This window comes from Opisthocomus hoazin, chromosome Z (assembly GCF_030867145.1).
Source record: "Opisthocomus hoazin isolate bOpiHoa1 chromosome Z, bOpiHoa1.hap1, whole genome shotgun sequence".
Taxonomy (NCBI): Eukaryota; Metazoa; Chordata; class Aves; order Opisthocomiformes; family Opisthocomidae; genus Opisthocomus; species Opisthocomus hoazin.
The window spans coordinates 1,212,918-1,232,394 of record NC_134454.1 but is presented as its reverse complement, the minus strand read 5'-3'; the positions used below and the strand labels follow the sequence as shown (position 1 = coordinate 1,232,394).

Sequence of the window (19,477 nt, the reverse complement as noted above, 5' to 3'; positions counted from 1 at the left end):
TCCCAAATCTGAAATATATCACGACAACATAACAGCATGTATTTACTATGTGTAAGAGCTCGGTTTCCCAAAACTGGAGCTATGTATTTCCTGAAAAGTTTGCTAGGTAGCACCAGTGAAATATTCTGCGTCCGTGACGCAGTAGTTTAGTAAAGACTGCTCTCCATGTTTTACTCTTTATTTCTTTAAACACCATTTTATTTCACTACTAAACACCAAACTAAACAGTTATCTTGTGCTGTTGCTGTATTTTACCACTTCTGCTTTTTATTTCCAGTTACTATAGCACAAACATTTACAGTAAACTTGAAAATTTTCTAAATATTCTTAATCAAGAGTGACATAAAGATTTGACCTGAGATTAACACTTAACCTTATACTAATAATCACATACTCCCTTCTGCTCAGCTCTGACACTGAAGTTTCATTTCTTTGCAAAGGTTTTCTACAAGCAAATAGCGTAATTAGGCTTAAGACCAGTGAGCCCACAGAACTCATCGTGATTTTGCTGTGTCGGGGAGGATAGGTATTTGTGCCCTCTGGTGGTTAATTTAAAAATATTTATTAAAGGTTGGTGTGGCACACTGCTGAACAATTTCAGGATTTTTAAAAGTGTGAAAATTCATGCAGGGAGGTTACCCAATGCATTCCTGAAAAAGCAATCTATTGGGTCATTGAAGTGAACTTTAAGAGTACGATTTTCAAAAATCCTGATGTCCGCAGTTTCTACTAAGACCGTAGGCATTCACCAGCACACGGCACATAGCCTAAGGTATGGCTAGACAGGTATGACCTTTAAAAGTCTTCAGCGATAAAAATAGAAGCTGAAAACAACTGGAGTGGATTTATAAGGAGAAATTTAATTCACATACATTTGAAAAGTAAATTTTTTTTTTTCCCCTGAAACGGGTGTTGCACATACTCACTAATTTTTTTGCAAGACGGTTGCTTTAATGCGAAACTTTTCAATACTATAAATGTGGCTTAAACTTCAGGGTTCTTTTTATAATTTATCTGACCACATTTTATAATTTGATGCAATTTCTTTACCGTGTACAGAGGATTTGGGTTTTTGAAGGACAGGTATACAAGGGTTTCAGAGGAAACGTAATATTTGTGAACCTCACTTCTCTATAAATAAGCATATGTCGATATTAACTACATAAAAACATACAAGTGAAATAATTTCTGTGCTAGAAAAAATAGTCTTAATACCTTTCTCTTACGCTGCTTCCGTTTTCTTTTTTGAGTTTTTTTCTGGGGCAACGTTCAGACTAACTGTATAACTAATGACATAAAGTCTCCAAGAAATTGAAAACTCACATGTTAGTTATCAATGTATAACCTTACAATAAGCTGATTGTTTTTAGTGGTGCACCAAAGAATGTAATAAGGCTATTTGGTTTACCAAAAAATGTATAAATTATATCCGAAACTGACTACATGTCTTTTCAGATATGTCACAGATCATCATCTGTTTCTAATTCATAACTCAGAATGTCAAAGTGTAATGGCTGTGGCTGGTGGAATGAATTCCAGATTGCTACTTTTACTATTATTCTTTCAGTGATTTGTAAATTAATTCAGCTGTGAAAGCTACTTCTTCACTGACAGTTCTGGAGAAGGCTTCTATCTGTGCAGAAAATCATAAGCATTTGCTAATTTTGTTTTAGTCACTGAGTTTTCTATGCAAGAGCACCTGTGCTAACTTTTGGGTTATTTGAAAAACTTGAAATTATACAGAACATATTCAGTCCATCTCAGCCTGAGCTAGAGTCTGCAGAAGGATTAAGACAGTTACTCAAATTTATAGTCATCTCCAGGCATTTGAGAAAATAAATCTAGGAAGGGTTTGACACCCAAATCTCCATACTGAGTTAGGTCGCATACTAGAAAGACTTTGCAACTGTGAGAGGTTTGTTGAGAACAGTAGGCTGTAAAGATCTGTGAGAAGACAGAGTTACTGGAAGAGATGTCCTAGTTCTCTAGCAGGTTTTGTTTTTCACCAAAGCCTGAAGGGGGAAAGCAGCTCTGCCTCCTCAGTGCACAACAGAATAATACGGTTAGTAACAGAATAGGAGGTGGGGAGACGTATTAGCTTGCTCCAGACAAGTCCCTGGCAATTGCAGCAGCACTGTCAGAACCTTTTTTAAGATAATTGGAGAAGATCTCTACAGTCTGACTCTTAATGGTTCGTGTTGACTTGGCAGTTAGCAATCATACCAGTGCCAGTGGGCTTATGGGCAAATACCTGAGGACATGGGAGTAGTTCACTTTCCCTGTCTGTGCCACTTGAGGCCTTTTTGCTGAGCCTTGTGAATAGGGCAACAACGTAGAGACTGTTTTGATATCAATGGGACATTAAAATAAGTCAGACTTTTCAACATTTTAGGTTAAAAAACAGAATAGTACTTTCACAGTCTTTTAACTAGGTCTACATCTGGAAAAAAATACACACAAATTCTATGGAAAATCTATCCCTCCCAAAACTTTGGGATTTCGTCTGAATATTGCTGCAGTGTCTCTCACAGAGAGGGTTACTGCGTATTTAAGGTGGACCAAAGAGTCTACCAGAAGTTAATTGCTGCTAACCAGAAGAGAAGTCCATTCCAAACTTTGAAATAAATGGTCTAAATTTTTCAGACACAAGTCCATTATATGGAAAACATTCTATTTCATGTGTATTTCTCAGTCTAGGAGACAACCTTTTCTTCCTTAAGTATCATCCACATGTGAAATTTTGGCTTTCCTAAAATAAAAGTGCAAACATATAAACAGTATTTCATCTGAAGAATCTTCAGTATAGACAGCTGTTTACTTAAAAGTTTCTCCAAAATTCTATCCACCCGAATAAAAAATTGTCCAAATTAATGTTAACTTGTTCTGTGACTCTTACTTGGCAAGCTTATTACTTAGCAACCATTAATTTTGATTAGGTAATAGCCATAACTAGATATGGGCAAATATTCTCCATCGAACCATTTTTACTGAAAAATTTAGATGCAGTGACATCACATTTTGTGAATTTGTATCAGTTCTGCCAACTTCCTTGTTTTGAATAAAAGCCTTATACATGTAGGATTGAGCCTTTTATCTTATGCCACCATTGTAAAGAAGATGTTCTGATGATTCATATTATTCTTCATTTAGAAATTTCTTTTTAAAGTATAGACCTTAATGTATGAGAGCTAGTCAAAATATCTTGACACAGAAGTTCTTATTCTGCTTTTACGTTGATAAAAAAAATATGAAAAAACAAGTTTGGTTTTACCTGAAAAGAAAAACAGAGTCGAGGGAGGAAGGTTGCATTGCTAGCAAGTCAAAAATATCCTCTATTCTAGTTACAGACTAGCATGTAGCTGAAGTTACATAACTAAACTTTGCAGTGAGTTCTCAATGATTTGTTAAATATATTTATGGGGAAAAAATAAGTAAAGTGAGGAAGTAAGCTGATTTAGAGAAGCAAGTGTGGGCACAAAAGAAAATGTGAGGATCTTTCTTCCTTCAATAGACCACTTTGTCCCTCAGTAAAACCTTGTCCTCACTCGTCACCTGCTCAGACCTGCGCTTCTATCTGTGCGTGCTGAGCTTCCACGCCAGTTGGAGATCCGAATAGACGGAGACGTGCACAGAACTGCTCTCACTGGCATCAGCAAGGACTAAACCCACCTGCCAAGTCCTTGCATCCTGACTTAGTTACTCAGTACTGAACCCGGATAGGAAGCAGGGTTTCTGCCACGTGGATGTTGTATTCTAAATCAACATCACGTTTTCTCTATACTGGCCTCAGTAGGAGCTGCTGTGTAAAATTAAAACATTAATTTACTTTGTTGTCCCTATAAAATTAAAGATTTTCATACAATATATAGAAAAAGGTGCTTATGTCAACTTGAGTGGATGGCATGGCACTTACTGAGTGCTTATACGCAATCCTTTGAAGTCATTTACTTTATTTTCTCTGTGGATTTTCCATATGCAAAACCTGTTTGTTTTCCAGTAAACTTCGTGTAGGTTTCAAATAACAAAAACAGGGCATGCCTGGACCCAAATTACATATTATGTGAAGCAACAGTATAAAATATGCATTGACACATATAGATGCAAACAACTGTTTCTTCACTCACACAGGCATACACAGAAAGAAACCATTTTGTACCAGACAAGAGTTCTCATATTCTATAATACAGCTTCTATTCTAAATAGAAATCAATCCTCTGTTTAGAATACGGATCTAAAGACTGCACCTAAGTAAGTGCTATTTCACCATTCACATCTATGTTTAACAGTAGGTGTTGCTTGTCATTGACATACAAGATTTTTGTAAAAATGTTTCAGAAATTTTTAATAAAATAATGTTAATTACAGTCACCAAAAAACAGATATCAAAATTCAGAAATAATTTTAGCAGAAAAACACAATGTTTAGAATAAAAAAAAAGATTAAATGATGACTCAGAATAATTGCTTTAATTTATTTGTATTGTTTTAAACATCAAAAATTTAGTCCTGACCTACCAAAATGAGTTCTTAACCTTTTTTCAATTTACAAAAAAAGTGTTCAAAATGCAGCTCGAGCTGTAGCATTTTTAAAACTGCCACAGATTTGTATGCCAGGTATTTACCTAACCCCACTGAAGAATCACAAGAACTCTAAAGTCTATAGAGATGCATTCTCACACTCACTACTGAAACACCATTAAAAAGGCAACATTGCAGTGTAGCAAGAGTAGCTCTATGTCATTGAAAATGCAGCTAATCCCTCTAGATTTGTTCCTTTGGGGGCTGTGACACAATAGAATGCAAGTAAGTTCCATGTGAACAAATTTGACTGACTATGGTTGCTTTTAAATAGCATGGGTTTTGTAGCGGTCCCCAGCTTCATGAAGTGACATGTCATCTGCTCATATCAAACACCTCTAAATCAAATCCCCAGGCTCCACTGTCCTTTGTTACGGGACTTTCAGGTTTAGCTATAAGCTTAGCATCTAAGATCGTATGTTATCTTATCGTGCAGGCTAAACCGGCAGCCTGTTTTCCCAAGTGGTGCCCTAGGATCTCCTAAGAAACCGAAATATAAAGTCACTGGAAATGAAAAGCAAAAAACACATGCACCAACACAAACACACACACAGAAAAAAAAAAAAAAAAAAAAAAAAAAAAAAACAAAACCCAGGAATGTATTTTTTCTTCTTGTTGGATTCTTTTCCACAAGTTTTCAGGAAAAGAATGGACTATTTCACTAAATTGGAATGATGAAGTCTGGTATTTACAGTTTCTTATATGTGTTAATTGAACAGTTACAAAAGTAAAGAACATGTCCTCTCTGAAAAAAAAAAAAAAAGGCTACTTTTGCAACTGTGAGGGCTATTACTCACGAACTCTGCAACTTACAAAAGAGATATTTGCAAATTTGGCACATTCATCTGTAGAGGAATGAAGGGCAGATAAAAGCAATTGGAGGTAGAACATTGTGTTTTCTCTGTTTTCTAACAAGATCCATCCATTATTAAAGATGGCAATAATTCCTGATAAAAGCAGCTGATATCATTCAATATTGAAGCCATATAGTTCCATTTTAAGTCTGTCAGAAGAAAAGAAAACAACATGTTGTCTTTCATCAAAGTTGTAGTAAATGTTGGTAAAGTAAAGCTCAGCTCCCAGTTGATGAGGTATCAGGAAAAGTGGAACATTTCAATAAATGAAAAGAACCCATCTAAATGTAACTGTTTCTTCTGCATGATTAAAAGTTACTTCCAAACCCTGGTATTTCTTCTGCTTGCAGTAAAGCTGCCTGCACGTCCCGTTGGGTTTAAAACCTTACGAGGCCAAGTGGTCTCTTGCCCTTACTGCCGTGGGTCTCCCTTCACGTACATCGGAGTGGAAATCTTGAGAGTGTGTCTCTGGGGCTGGAGGCGAGCCTGAGCCCAGCAAATGGCGTGCTGAGAGCCCGATTTTAAGAACGCAGGGAAAAGCCGGGTTTTACCAGGAGGTGGCGCTTTTGTACAAAACATCTTGCAGAGGCGAGGGATCTCATTTTTCCCGTAAAGCCGTTCTCGGTATCGCTCTCTTCCCTGCCTGTGTCACCTTTCTCTGCCACCACCTGCCCACAAAAACGCACGGAAAGAAAACAGACGTAGCGTAGTTCTGTAGCTTGCCTTTGAAAACGTTTTAGCGTAGCTATTTTTCTTGATGCTTGGAGCATCCCCTGAGCTGGGCTTTCCTACAGGCAAACGGTACAGTCCTGTGACACCGTCCACTACTCTTCAGCTGCTCTTTGGTAGTTCATTCAAAAGCATTCTGGACTGAGTTATGAATTTATAGATTTAGACCATAAAATCATATCTGAACCCTTGCCTGCCCATGGTATTTTCCTAATGTCAATCCTAGGACCGGTAATTTCAGCTCTGAAAGGTAGAAAATGTACCTGGCCCAAATTTTTGCCTCTGTTTTGCATCTGAAGTTGCATGGCAGAATGAACAGTGATAAAAATGGCTGGGTGCGTTCAAACTAATTGGATTAACCAGGCAGAGAGTCCGTGCCTCCCCTGTCTCAGCTGGTGCATACACACACACCAGCGTTAGTTGTAAAGAAGCCTGCAGGTGGTTCCAACAGTGCAAAGGCTCGCCTTCCGAAATTTGTTGTGACACTTGAGTCAAAAAGAGGAGACAGAGAGAAAGAGAGAGGTTGAAAGCGAGTCCTCCTTTCACCATGAGGGCATGTCCCGCTCCATCCGACCTCGTTTGCTGCCATGCTGTCGCCTCCTTGAATCTGTGAATTCCGCCCAGAAAACGGTCCTCGTGCTCTCCGCACGCGCGCGAGCCTTTGCACTGGTGTTCTGTGTGAGTGTTTGTGCATATCTGGGGGCTCCATGCCTCCTCCGTCTGTAACTGGGTTTCCTTTCCTCCTACAGAGCTTGCACTAGCACTCATTTATCTCAGAGTACAAATCTCTCCCTGCCTTCTACTCAAAGCCTCAACATCAAGTCAGAACCTGTTTCTCCTCCTAGAGACCGTACCACCACTCCCTCGAGATACCCACAGCACACGCGCCATGAGGCGGGGAGATCTCCTGTCGACAGTTTGAGCAGCTGTAGCAGTTCCTACGACGGAAGCGACCGAGAAGATCACCGGAACGAATTCCACTCCCCCATTGGACTCACCAGACCTTCGCCGGACGAAAGGGAAAGCCCCTCTGTCAAGCGCATGCGGCTGTCTGAAGGATGGGCGACATGATAACATTATTACCTATTAGGTTTTTTTTTTTTTTCTTGCAGTGTGTGTGTGCTATACCTTAATGGGGGAGGGGGGGGGTCGATATGCATTATATGTGCCGTGTGTGGATTAAAAAAAAAAAAAGTCAGGTACTCTGTTTTGTAAAAGTACTTTTAAATTGCCTCAGTGATACAGTATAAGGATAAAGAGAAATGCTGAGATAAGCTTAGCACTTGAGTTGTACAACAGAACACTTGTACAAAATAGATTTTAAGGCTAACTTCTTTTCACTGTTGTGCTCCCTTGCAAAATGTATGTTACAATAGATAGTGTCATGTTGCAGGTTCAACGTTATTTACATGTAAATAGACAAAAGGAAAACATTTGCCAGAAATGGCAGATCTTTACTGAGAGAGAAAGCAGCTGTTATGCAACATATAGAAAATGTACAGATGTTTTGACAGACCCAGCGGTTGGGTGGCCATGAATTGATGCTGGAAAGAGACTGGGTCACCTAACATACCGAAAATGCTCACAAACATGCAGGCGTATCGTCAGAGTATGGCACTCAGTTAAAAAGGATCAAAACGTTTAAAGAGGACCATACTTGTGAAAATGTTGAGTTCGAGGGCTAACGTATTTAATTTTAAAAATTCTGGGTCTGCATCACTTATTAAATAAAAAAAAAATATAAAAATATGTACATTACATTTTGCTTATTTTCATATTAAAAAGTAAGACAGAGTTTGCAAAGCATTTGTGGCTTTTGTAGTTTCCTTAAGCCAAAATGTGTTCTTTTTCCCTTGATAGCTTCGCTAATCTTTTAAACAGTCCTGAAGAAACAAACAGAAAGGACTTTTTGTATAGAAAGCACTACCCTAAGCCATGAAGAACTCCATGCTTTGCTAACCAAGATAACTGTTTTCTCTTTGCAGAAGTTTTGTTTTTGAAATGTGTATTTCTAATTATATAAAATATTAAGAATCTTTTAAAAAAATCTGTGAAATTAACATGCTTGTGTATAGCTTTCTAATATATATAATAATTATGGTAATAGCAAAAGGTTTTGTTATCTTAATAGTGGGGAATTATATTTGTGCAGTTGCACATTTAACTATTTTCTTTCGGTTTTCTTTTAGCGGGTATACGTTTTACAGATCGAAGTCAGCTGTTGAGAGACTGATCTGTAAAAAGTTAGAATTTACCCATGGCGTAACAACTTAAATCATTTTAATACAGCATTTTACAATCAGTTGGGTGAACTGCGATCCATTGTATATACTGATTAGTTCTTTCATGCTGTTTTGTGCATTGTAACAAGTTAAGGGCCCTTCTATTACTTAATGTCCTGCGTATCTTGTAGTTTTCCAGGGGCTGAATGACGAAGTGGCGTAACTTGGCCCTTTCTCATGAAGGAAGGTGGTATTCTGCCTGTCAGAACTGGATGTACAGCTCTAACGGCTGTCAGTTACGTGAGTGCAGGTGAACATTTGCGGAAGCAGTAGGGAGAGTTAAAGGGAGGGATCGGCACGAACGCGCCTGTGACGAAGGTGACTCCCCTCTCTCTCGCGGATTTAAATCTCTCGGCGAGCTCGTCAGCTCAAGGGCCGTCCCAAGGTCGGCCGACCTTGCGCAGCCGATGCCGGCTGTCAGGTCCCCGGCTCTCGCGGGCCCCTGCGGTCAGGTCGCCTGGCAGCGGGCTCGTGGTCGAGCAGCGCTTCCCTTGTGTGTCCGCAGCTGGCAAGGTTTGCTGCAGCGTAGGGCATCCACGCTGCCTCCTGCCTCGTCTTGTTCCTTTGATGAAAGCAGCTTGACCAGAGGGAACATATCATTTATGTGAGTCCCTCTTTGTCCCTCTCGTTTATTAGAAGAAAATGGTGTGTTCAAATGTTTAAGTTTAATCTTTCTGTTGAAGGCAAAAAGTGTTTAAGCAAACTGTTAGTACCATAGTAAAACTGTAACATTTCTCCTTTTTCCAAGAGTCCTTCCAACTCTCACCTACATACATTGACACTATGATGAAGGGTATAGCTGTGACAGCTGAATATCAACAGAGAATGTTTTGTGAAGGGAAATAAATCCACACTCTGTTTCCCACGTATGCATGCGGTTGCTGTGCACTGCTCAGTGACGGAGTGTACCTCTCTGTAGTAGAGAACGATGGACGGACTACGGTGTGCATCAGGACATACGCTTTTCACTTATCATGACTTGATAGGAGCCTGCCTTACAGGCACTCTCAGCCGTGCAGGGGCTAGTGCATAATCTGGAAACTCTTTAAGCAGAATACTGTGCTACTAATGCGTCCATCTTATCTTGTGTAGCAATCTGCAGGGTAAAGAAAAAGATACGCAAGTTTAAAAAAAAATACAAAAAAAAATTAAAAAAAATAAAAGAAAACAAAAAAAAAGGTAAAATGGGGCCCATAATTAATTTTAAAACACAAAAAAACTGTTTTTGAAACCACTTTCTTCACCTTCAGATGAATCTATACTCATATTCTCTTCTGAGAATTTTAAACTTTGGTGTGTCAAAAATATGCAAATATATCACAAATGTACCTTGTAATTTCAAAAAAGATACAACTTTATCAGTATTGTAGTAGAAACTTGTCAGTGGGGAAGGGGATTTGGTCTATTGATATATGAAGAATAGCCATATTAATAGTTTACCTTGCGATTTGCCTCAGCAACGCATGAAAATGGAAAGATACCGTATTTAACGAAGACGCAGTGTAATATATTACTGCAAGTAACTAAGCAGAAAGTAGCGTGAAAAGTATTGCCTGGGCAATTTATATTAACTCTGACGGTGATTTTTGTATAAACACAACTAGAACAGAATCACGTGAAAATAAATGCCAGTCGTCCCTCTCGTTCCTGCTGCAGAGGGCAACTAACTTATACTGGCAAAAATGTGGGGGATAATGCATATTTGCAAACTGATCTAATGATAAGAAGCACAACTTTGATTGTGAAGTCACTTTCTGTAAACTATAGCTGTCTACCTTTCTTGTTCCTTTATCTGTACCTTACCATTTATTGTATTTGCAAAGCTAATTTGGGTTTATTGTGTGATTCCTTTGTATTTAAGGAGTTTGGGGCAGAGCCCTGAAAGAGTATTAACATTTACTTTACCTTAACCCATGCTATATAATGTTTTAGGCAACATTCTTAATTGTAAGTTCAAACACCTGAAGTGGCATTCTAGACATCTGCAAGTATTGTTATAGCTAAGCTAACCTCTATTAAAAGGTGTTGTCAGTTAGTGTTTAATTGCTGGTGACAATTATATGGTATACCCTATCTGCACAACCTGTATATTGTATGCATTGAGCCATCCGCAGTAAAGCTTCTGTCATTTCAGTGTTTTTCAAAAGTTGTGTTTTATAACAAAATGGCTTATATTTTTCCCAGAAGAGGAATTTAGCAGTTTTTAATGAATAATATAAAAATATCTGTTGTCCTCAGATCTTTTTCAGGTAAAGCTAGCGTAAGAATAAAAGAACTCATAGACTGTTTTCAAGGATGTCAACCCTTTTGTATTGTATGTGTTATCCTATATACCCTCTTTTATCTATAGTCCTAACAGAGCTGTTTTGTTTTCCTTCTTCCTTCGCCTGGAAGGTAAATGCTTTGTAATTTTTTAAAAGCCACTTGAAACCTCAATAAAGGCTGTTGCCTAAACATGGCATACTTCATCTGTTCCTGTTTGTGCCATCTGCTGTGATGTCGTCAGTTATATGGCATTAATTTCCTGCCACTACAGGTCTCTTGAAGGACTGATGGAACATTGGTGTCTGTTAGAATGCTTCAGACTGTAGATGTAATAAAAGGCTTTTGTTAATATATTTTAACCAAAGATGTGGAGCAATCCAAGCTTTGAGCCACAGACCTTCTGCATCAAAAGTATCTGTTTGATTATTTTCATAATCAGGTGTTGCATTTCTACCTTCCCTGCTCATACCTCAGACTGATCCGTACCTCAGTTTGATTCAAAAAAGGTCAGTTAAGTAACTCGTTTAAAACAAAACACACACAAAAAATGCAGTACCAGAGTCTTTTGTGGAGTAACTAACATCAGACCTGAGTTACTGCAGGCATTACACTTGGATTGCTTCAGATGGTTTGTTGTATCCTTTTTTTTTTCTTTTTTTTCTTCTCTTTCATGGGGATTTGCTTCCATAAAACAATGGTGATAACAAAATAGCTTGTAAATGGGAGCATACAAGCATTTGCAACAAATATTAAAGTAGAGGCTCACAGCGGCATAAGCTGGACTTTGTCGCCACTAGATGACAAGATGTTATAACTAAGTTAAACCACATCTGTGTATCTCAAGGGACTTAATTCAGCTGTCTGTAGTGAACAAAAATGGGAAAATTTCAAAAGATTCTCCTGCTGGAAATAAGGTATAATTTGTATTTTGCAGACAAATCAGTAAAGTTACTGGCTTTCTTAGTGATACGGTGTCTGTGGTGCATTTTTTTATTAATTTAAGCCATGTTCCATTTTCACTGTTTTGCACTGTAACACATGAAAGAATCGTCACTTTAACAGCCGGCAGTTGCCTCGAGGTCCCTCTGCCTGTCACTTGTGCTGGCTTAGAAAATTAAAGCACCTTTATACGGCACGCTGAGCATATCAGTGCCTCGCAAATGTTAATGTCCAGCCAACCATCATCCCACCTAGTTAGAGAAACTCCTTTGACTGCTCTGGGAGTTAGCGTCACTGAGCCTGGCGCCGACGGCTGAGCTAGCGGAGGAGCCAGGCGAGAAGAAGCCTGGCTTTCAGGTACTTAGTCCCTGACAGGGAATCCAGATTCCTGTAGATGCGTGTCCTGCCATTTCTCTCTGCGCAGAGAACCACGCAAAAAGCCCTACAAGAATCCATAAGCATGTTCTGTGTAAAAATCATAGATTTTTGGGTCTGTGCTTTATATATGTTCTTTAACATGGTAACTTCATAGGGACTGCATCAGACTTAATCTATCCCCTGTCGTGTACTTTTTCTGTTGGTGTTTAATGTTTTTTCCCACTAACATTTATGGTTTTGGAGTCTAAGAATACAAGGATCACTTTAATTCAACAAGAAGTTTTTTCATGCCAGAGGCAGACAAGCTATTAATAACTTAGGGTGCTTGATGAGTGTGACGATTTGAAAAATAACATCACTAGGCCTGGTGTCTAAATATGTTTGTGAAAGAAAACAGCTGCACTGTTATATACCTGTTGCTTTTAATGACTACTTTGTTAAAGAAAAGGGTTTCTAGTGTTGCAGTGCTGGACACAGCAGAATAATTAGATGCTGAAGCTGAGATTAAATGTAATTGGCTTGATTACATAATATACTTTTCTCAAGTTAATCATTTGGTGTCACCATTGGCAAGGATAAGCAAAATATTTCTGGAAATGCAGTCAAAGTGTAATAATCTCTGAAACAGTAGAGGATTCGTACCTGGGAGTACTTGCTCCTGCAGTCAGTCACCTCTGTGATTAATATTGATGATGCCATACCTGCACTGGAAAAGGAATTGCTTAGCAAATAGAGTCTGTTACATACTCTGTTTTCTTATTTATTACTCTGGAAAAATAACCATATGCATACTGATTACTTTGCTGTATATTCTATGAACTGTATTTGTAAATAATTTTTAAAATCGTGTGTTGCAATGGAAGTGGGGGGGTCACCAGTTCTTTACACAAGACTTCTCACTTTAGGCTCACATACGTCATTCTGAAGAGCAATTGTAAAGTGTGTGGTCTAACTAAGCTACATATCTTCTCCATCAATCAGAAGTGTTTGACATCCTTGCAAAGCTGCTCCTTTCTTCTTTAGCAAAAAATCAACACAGCATCTTTTTAGACCGGAAGACTATGCCGGGACATTTGTTGCATATGTCTCACGAAAGAGAGCTCGGTTCTGTTTATGCCTTTGCTTAATGTCAGCGTGCCCCATTCACACCTGACCCTTCCTCAGACATAATGCCTGTGTTTCCACAGGTGAAATACTGGGGGGGGCGGGGGTGAAAGGGTCCTGCAGAGAGGAATGATTTTAAAACAATCGGACCATTTAAGCCTGCAAACAGCAGAAAGACATTGTTCATGTCTTCAGTGACAAATGTAGCCTATTCCTCGTTAATTCAGTGGAAATTTACCAATGCAGACCAAAGCAGCACAGCTTTACCTGCTCCATAAATGTTCCCACCCGCATATAAATGGAACTCTGGTTTCCTGGAGTCTCTGATTTTGGGAAGCTCAAACTGCTTAGGCATGGCAAACTTGGGCTACGTTTATTTTGTATTCATGTACTGCGCTTTACACTTTCACAGAGTATTCAGAGCACCTGCCCCAGGTAAATCTGTACTGGAGTTCATGTAAATACGTCCAAGATACCTTTAGCTGTTGTTGTCAGGCATTATGACTAGCAGTGGTGTTTCTACTGGTGAAGGCATTGCTGCCACCTCTTCCAGAAGATTTCAGAGCATGCTTTGGTTGCATTCTGCGTCACCTTAATTGCTAGAGATAATTCAAAGCTAACATGAGGATGCTTGTGCAAATAATGGTTTTGAAACGAGTACATTGCTTCTGAAAGCTGCAAAGTGTGCTGTTCTAATTGTGCTTTGTACCATGTTCTGTCCCTGTGTTTGTGATTCCGTTGTAGCCTGCCCAGAGTTTTCAGTTTCAAGTGTCTATTTATACTTGCCTGGACAATGACCCTCAAGTTGTTTTAGGCTGGGAAACATATTGCCTCACTCTGCCGGGCGGAGGTTGATCGCCGCTGGTCGTGGAGGTTTCACTTCTTTGACGGAAGACAAGAAGTGGTGTAATGGAACATTTCACTGTGTGAAAAAAACTTTTATGTAGTATATTTACATGATAAATATAATTGGTGTAAACCACAATTTTGTTATGCCAGTACATTACATAGCTCGTTATTTTCTCTGTTTAGGAGAGTTGCTCAGGATAGGTCGTGCAGTCTCACAGTGAAAACACAGCATCCTGTGACAAGTGTGTACAAAAGTGTGTTGTATCACCAAAACTCAAAAGGAGGAAACAAAGAAAAAGCATCTGGAGTCTGACTACAGAGAGCTGACAAGCCAACGTACAGCACCAAAATGGGCAGCAGAGAAGCAATCCGTTCCATTTACTGGGATGCATTTTGAACCACCAAGAAAATCATCACAAAGGAAGGAATTTCATGTTTAAAAAAAAAAGGAAGCATAATTTTCTGCCTTTCTATGCCTACATATCTGAATATATCTGAAAAGAATTGTGCTTGAATTGTAACCCTCTTTTTTTCCCTCTGACTCTTATTTATCAGGAAAAACCTCACTTTCTCTAACTAATATTATCTGTATTACGTATCGGTTAACTTGTGAAACTTGGGTCAGCTTGGGAAAGCTGAAAAGAAGTTCCTGTCCTAAGTGTTCTTGGTTCACAGTCAGTAGCCAAGGAAAAGTAGCCTGTTTTACAGCAGTACTCTCAGACCATACAGAGACGGATACTGAACTGTCACACAGCAACATTTGAGACATAAACTTGGAGGAGATGGCACTGTGGCAGTTGCCTCACAGCAACACTTCTACACCTTCAAACACTAGCTTGTGAAAATATAACACGTGGCACTTAGTCACCTGCAGTAAATTTATCTCTGCGTGGCGGAGGCCCAAGTCACTTTTTTGCAACTTTTTACACTGCATTAGGATTTTTTTGGAAATGAGCTAGACTAGAAAATATCATTATGACGTCCTTTGCATATGTGTTCTTACAGTGGGAAACCCTGATCTAATACATGTTACTCAGTTCAAAAAGAATATAGAATAAGATGAGCTGGGGACAGATCTACATGAAAGGAGATACTACATAAAATGTCAGTCTTCAACTTGGAAAATACATGAGTGAGAGACTATATGCTGATGTGAATGGTATGGAGACAGCAGATCGGCAGGAAACAACTACGTGCTCTTGCTCAAAAACAGTGGGATTAAGGGGTGTCCATAGAAACCGTCACACAACAGGTTCACGAGGACATACGGTGACCACATTACAAGTAATTGAGCTGGGGGACCTACGGCCATAAAGTACAGTGGAAGTTCAAAGGCTGGGTAAGTTCAGAAGGGGTCAGACAAGTTAGCAGGACGTAGCTCCATTTGTCCTGTTAAGCGTGATGATACACATGCAGTTCCCAGCTGAAGGAGTAAAGCAACCATAGAATCGTAGAATCATTAAGGTTGGAAAAGACCTCTAAGATCATCAAGTCCAACCATCCACCCAACACCACCATGCCTAGTAAACCGTGTCCCGAAGTGCCACATCTACACATCTTTTAAACACTTCCAGGGATGGGGACACCACCACTGCCCTGGGTAGCCTGTTCCAATGCCTGACTGCTCTTTCAGTAAAGAAATTTTTCCTAATACCCAATCTAAACCTCCCCTGGGAAGATTTCTGGAAAATGAGAGGTATTCTGAGGGAGAATTCAGGTATGTCATATTTTGTCGTATTCTTCCCCCTGAAAATTCCCCACAGACCACGGTCAGGGAGAAGATAACGAGATAAACAGACTTTTATTCTGATCCCATATGGCAGTGCTTGTGTCTAGATAGTATAATCATCCTTCTTTTCCCTGCAAACCCTGGTTTTTTTCAGACTATGCGTATTGATTTTGCAGTGTTAGAAATCAATACATTACAAATGAAGCAGTCAGCGTGCATAATAAGCCAAGAGCTAGAACTGTCAGACCTTCCCATTTAGTATGGCTTTGCTTTTTCAATACTGTGAGGCACACCCAGCTGACTGATTTGTAAACACGCACCTGTTTGTTTATTCTGCAACAGCCAGGAAAAATGAGTAGCTGCATAAATCACAGACACACGAGGGCAGTGCAGGATGCGTGGCCGATAGAATTAACGTGCAGGTACAGGAATGAGACAACAGCAGTGTGTAAGTACGGGGGTGGAAAATGGAAACAGAGGTGTGACACAAATACAGACCTGGGCCTGTAATTTCACATACCTGCTGTTCAACTAAGAACCAGAACTTTGCTCAAAAGAGGGATTTGTACTTGTCTGCAAAATGCCAGTTAACGCACTGGGACTACTCCCACCAATGAAAAACACTGCTTGCGTATGTAAATATGCCGGTATTAGTCACCAGACTTTAATTAATAAAACACATACACACACAGGATAAATGCTGAAATCTTTGTTCACGGTCGGACTACCCAGCTACACAGGAAATTTCCACGCAACAGCATTATCGGGAAATGTATTCCATGTGCTCAGGGGCTTAAGGTGGCTTTTGCAAGCAGCACGTTGGACCAGCGTACAGATGGATCTGCTGGATTAGCCACCCCTGTGCAGAAGTGGTTTTCTATATCTAGAATGACTAACTTAACAAATTATATTTAACAAATGATATTTAATCAAAATTGCAGAGCTAAGAGCAGAAACTCCTGAGCAAAATTGCACGGATCTGTTACACAGCCCAAACTCAAAGGCTCCTAGATTGTGGTTCCTACTGCCTCTAACATCTTCGAGTGTAGCCTGAGGGGTTTCAAGCATTTCCAGAAATGATTTGCGTCTGCGAGTCTGTGAACCAGTCAGGTTTATTGCTCATCCAACCACACATTTGGTGAGAGTAATTTAGCAACGCGTGAGAAATGCTCATGATACAGCAGAAATGTAACCGTAATTTTTAAAATACCTACCTTCTATCACCTTAACATGTGGAGGCAGAGGCTGAGCCCTTGTCAAATGCAGACTCCTGCAATGACTTCTTATCTGTTTACACTCTTTGAATATTAGCTGAACAATTCAGTGTACAAGTCATTTCTTTGTTGCAGAGAAACAAGCTTAGTCCCGAGATAGAAGATAGATAGAAAAAGACAGCTGGACAAATGAAATATCACACAAGAGTAAACCATCTGCAAACATCGTTCCAGTGCCAACTTTTTGAAATCCATTTGAAATCTCAGCTGTCTAGTTTTGAATGGTTAAAATACAGAAGTTATGTGTTAATAGTTGTGAAGCTAATCGTGATCTAGCTCTTCCTATGGCTGTCTCGGTGTCGTTCACAAGTGTAAATCGCAGTTGTTTGGGAGTCTGCAGAACTAGGAGCAACCTGCAGATCAAGCAATGGAAGTTACCGGTGCAATGACTTCTAATCCCCTTTTAAAGGTAAAGGACCTTGAAAAGAGGAAGAACAGCACGGCCTTGGTCCAGGTTTGTGGAAGAACAAAGATGGCTGATCAGCACACACAGCAGTGTGACGCAGGCAAGAATTTCTGAGGCATTAGGCTACAGTTTTCTTAACTTTAGAATTTCGCAGAGCAAGTACACACTCTGCTTCCTGAAAAAAAGAAGAGCTTCTTCTGACCCAGCCTTTGTGGCTGATTCACTCTGTTTCTGCAGGATGAAATGTGAATATGCATGAAATGTATTATGGTTTGGTACAATCTGGGGGGTCTCTTCTTCTTCCGACATGCAACAGATACCTATCACACGCCTCCTGAGTTTTCCACTGCTGACCTTTCTGAGCCTCTCACCTGTTAAATGCGAGCTACGTATTGCAGTTAAGTTCTGGAGTCAGTGTATTAAATGTCTAGCATTTTCTCTCTTTAGTTCTTATTATTCTAAGATGCTTTCAGGATACTGTGAGGACACACCCACAACCCCATCCCTGCATCAGTGCGGCTCAGAGAAAACAAAACTCTATCTGCTTCAGAAAACTGTCAGACGAACAGCAGCTTGCAAACACGGTGCCGACCGAACCATTGCTTTAGGGAAATGCAGTCACAGGAAGGCCACAGAAAAATAAGTGCTCGGACAATTTGCTTAGTCAGTGCAGGCAATGCGGTAACAAACATTCAGCTGTCACTCTCTCCCCTCGCTGAAGAGTAACAGGAAAAGGAGAAAAATTTTTTTCTTCCCCCAGCCCCCTTCTGCTGTACTGCCTTAGATGTGCTCTGCTAAAAGGAAGGCTCTGAAGCACATTTCTTTTACGCTGGACCTCAGGGGTTGCTTATCTCCTTCTGACACATTTTAAGATGGGGGACAGAAAAGAAAGATGATTTAATGCAATAGCATATCTGTACGGATTTATTTTTCGGAAGATTTCCTTATGCAAAGTGATATCCCAAATTTATCCTGACCTGTCATGATTTCTTCTTTTTTTTTAATATGCCATGCATGCAAGGTGTCATTTCGTTCCTTTGTAATTTTTCTGGTGAGGTTTTTATATAACCTAGCAGAATTTAGGGCAGAATACTATCATATTAGAAAGACAGTTAATCATATGTTTCTAGTGAGAGAAACCATTTTAATCAGAAAATTTAAGCTGAGAATTAGTAGTCAGTTTATGTGGTGCTGTTTAAATGTGTGTCTACATATGCAAGAGGGCTTCACCATGAAGAAACGGTTTGTGAGAATACGCACTGGTTTGAGGAGATCTTTGCATCAGTGAGAGTTTCATTGCTCCCCTATGTAGGCTGCTCAGCAGAGCTTGGAACACATTTTTTACTGTGGGTTCAACACTTTTGGCTTGTCCATTCCTGGGTGATTAACAATAACTGGAATCATTAATCCCCTCCGCCTCTCTCCCATCCACTTGTTCGTGCTGGAGAGTACCGATCAGGCCAGGGTAGCGTCCCCTCCTCGGACAGGGACCCTCAAGGGCTCCCACAAGGGAGGTGTTCACCTCCGCAGGGCTAACGATCTGTCTGCTCTTATTTACACTGGGTGGAAGAAGACCCTGATCGAAAATCACAGGTTCAGTAACAGCTGAACGGGGGCCTTGAAGGAAGAAACACGGAAACTATAACCAACAGCTTATAATTCTGAGACTTTGCAAGTTTTTTCTATAATGAGGTCATCTTCTTGAGTGAGGTGATTTATTTCACTGGGCTGACTCTTCTGCTGCTGCATCATATACCTTACCGTTGAAACACCTTGTGAAGGGGTTGTTTTATCTGTTTGCAGTTTGATTTGTACATGTGGTATGTTTTGTTTGAAAGGATGTGTGTGGGAAGCTGACTGGTTTGCTTTACTATGGCTCTTTACTATTTTAGGCAGGCAAAGCCCTCTGGAAAAAAAGGGAGATGGAGCCTTTCCTGGGAGAAACTGAGCGGGGGAGGGCTGGAATTTTGAATAATCACAGGGTGGGGTACTGGTCATGGCAAGAAGTCTCCTCCCTTAGATGTGATTGAATAAAGAGAGGAAGGAAAATTTCCTAGGACGCTGAGGGGAATCATCTGAAGATTTTACAGT

General features: G+C 39.9%; 1 protein-coding gene across 15 annotated transcripts in view; it reads left to right on the top strand.

The window, feature by feature from the left end:
- Positions 1-14,470, top strand: part of MEF2C (myocyte enhancer factor 2C) — a 130,267-nt gene extending 115,797 nt beyond the window's left edge. For 10 of the 15 annotated variants that reach the window (XM_075411428.1, XM_075411422.1, XM_075411418.1 and 7 more), the window contains one exon: positions 6,910-10,900. In XM_075411428.1, the coding sequence (XP_075267543.1) occupies positions 6,910-7,231 (322 nt within the window). In that variant the 3' untranslated portion in view covers positions 7,232-10,900. Of the gene's footprint in view, positions 1-6,909; positions 10,901-14,160 lie in introns of those variants that run through there. The other 5 variants (XM_075411425.1, XM_075411426.1, XM_075411424.1 and 2 more) reach the window with 2 other exon arrangements.
- The last annotated feature ends 5,007 nt before the right edge of the window (positions 14,471-19,477 follow it).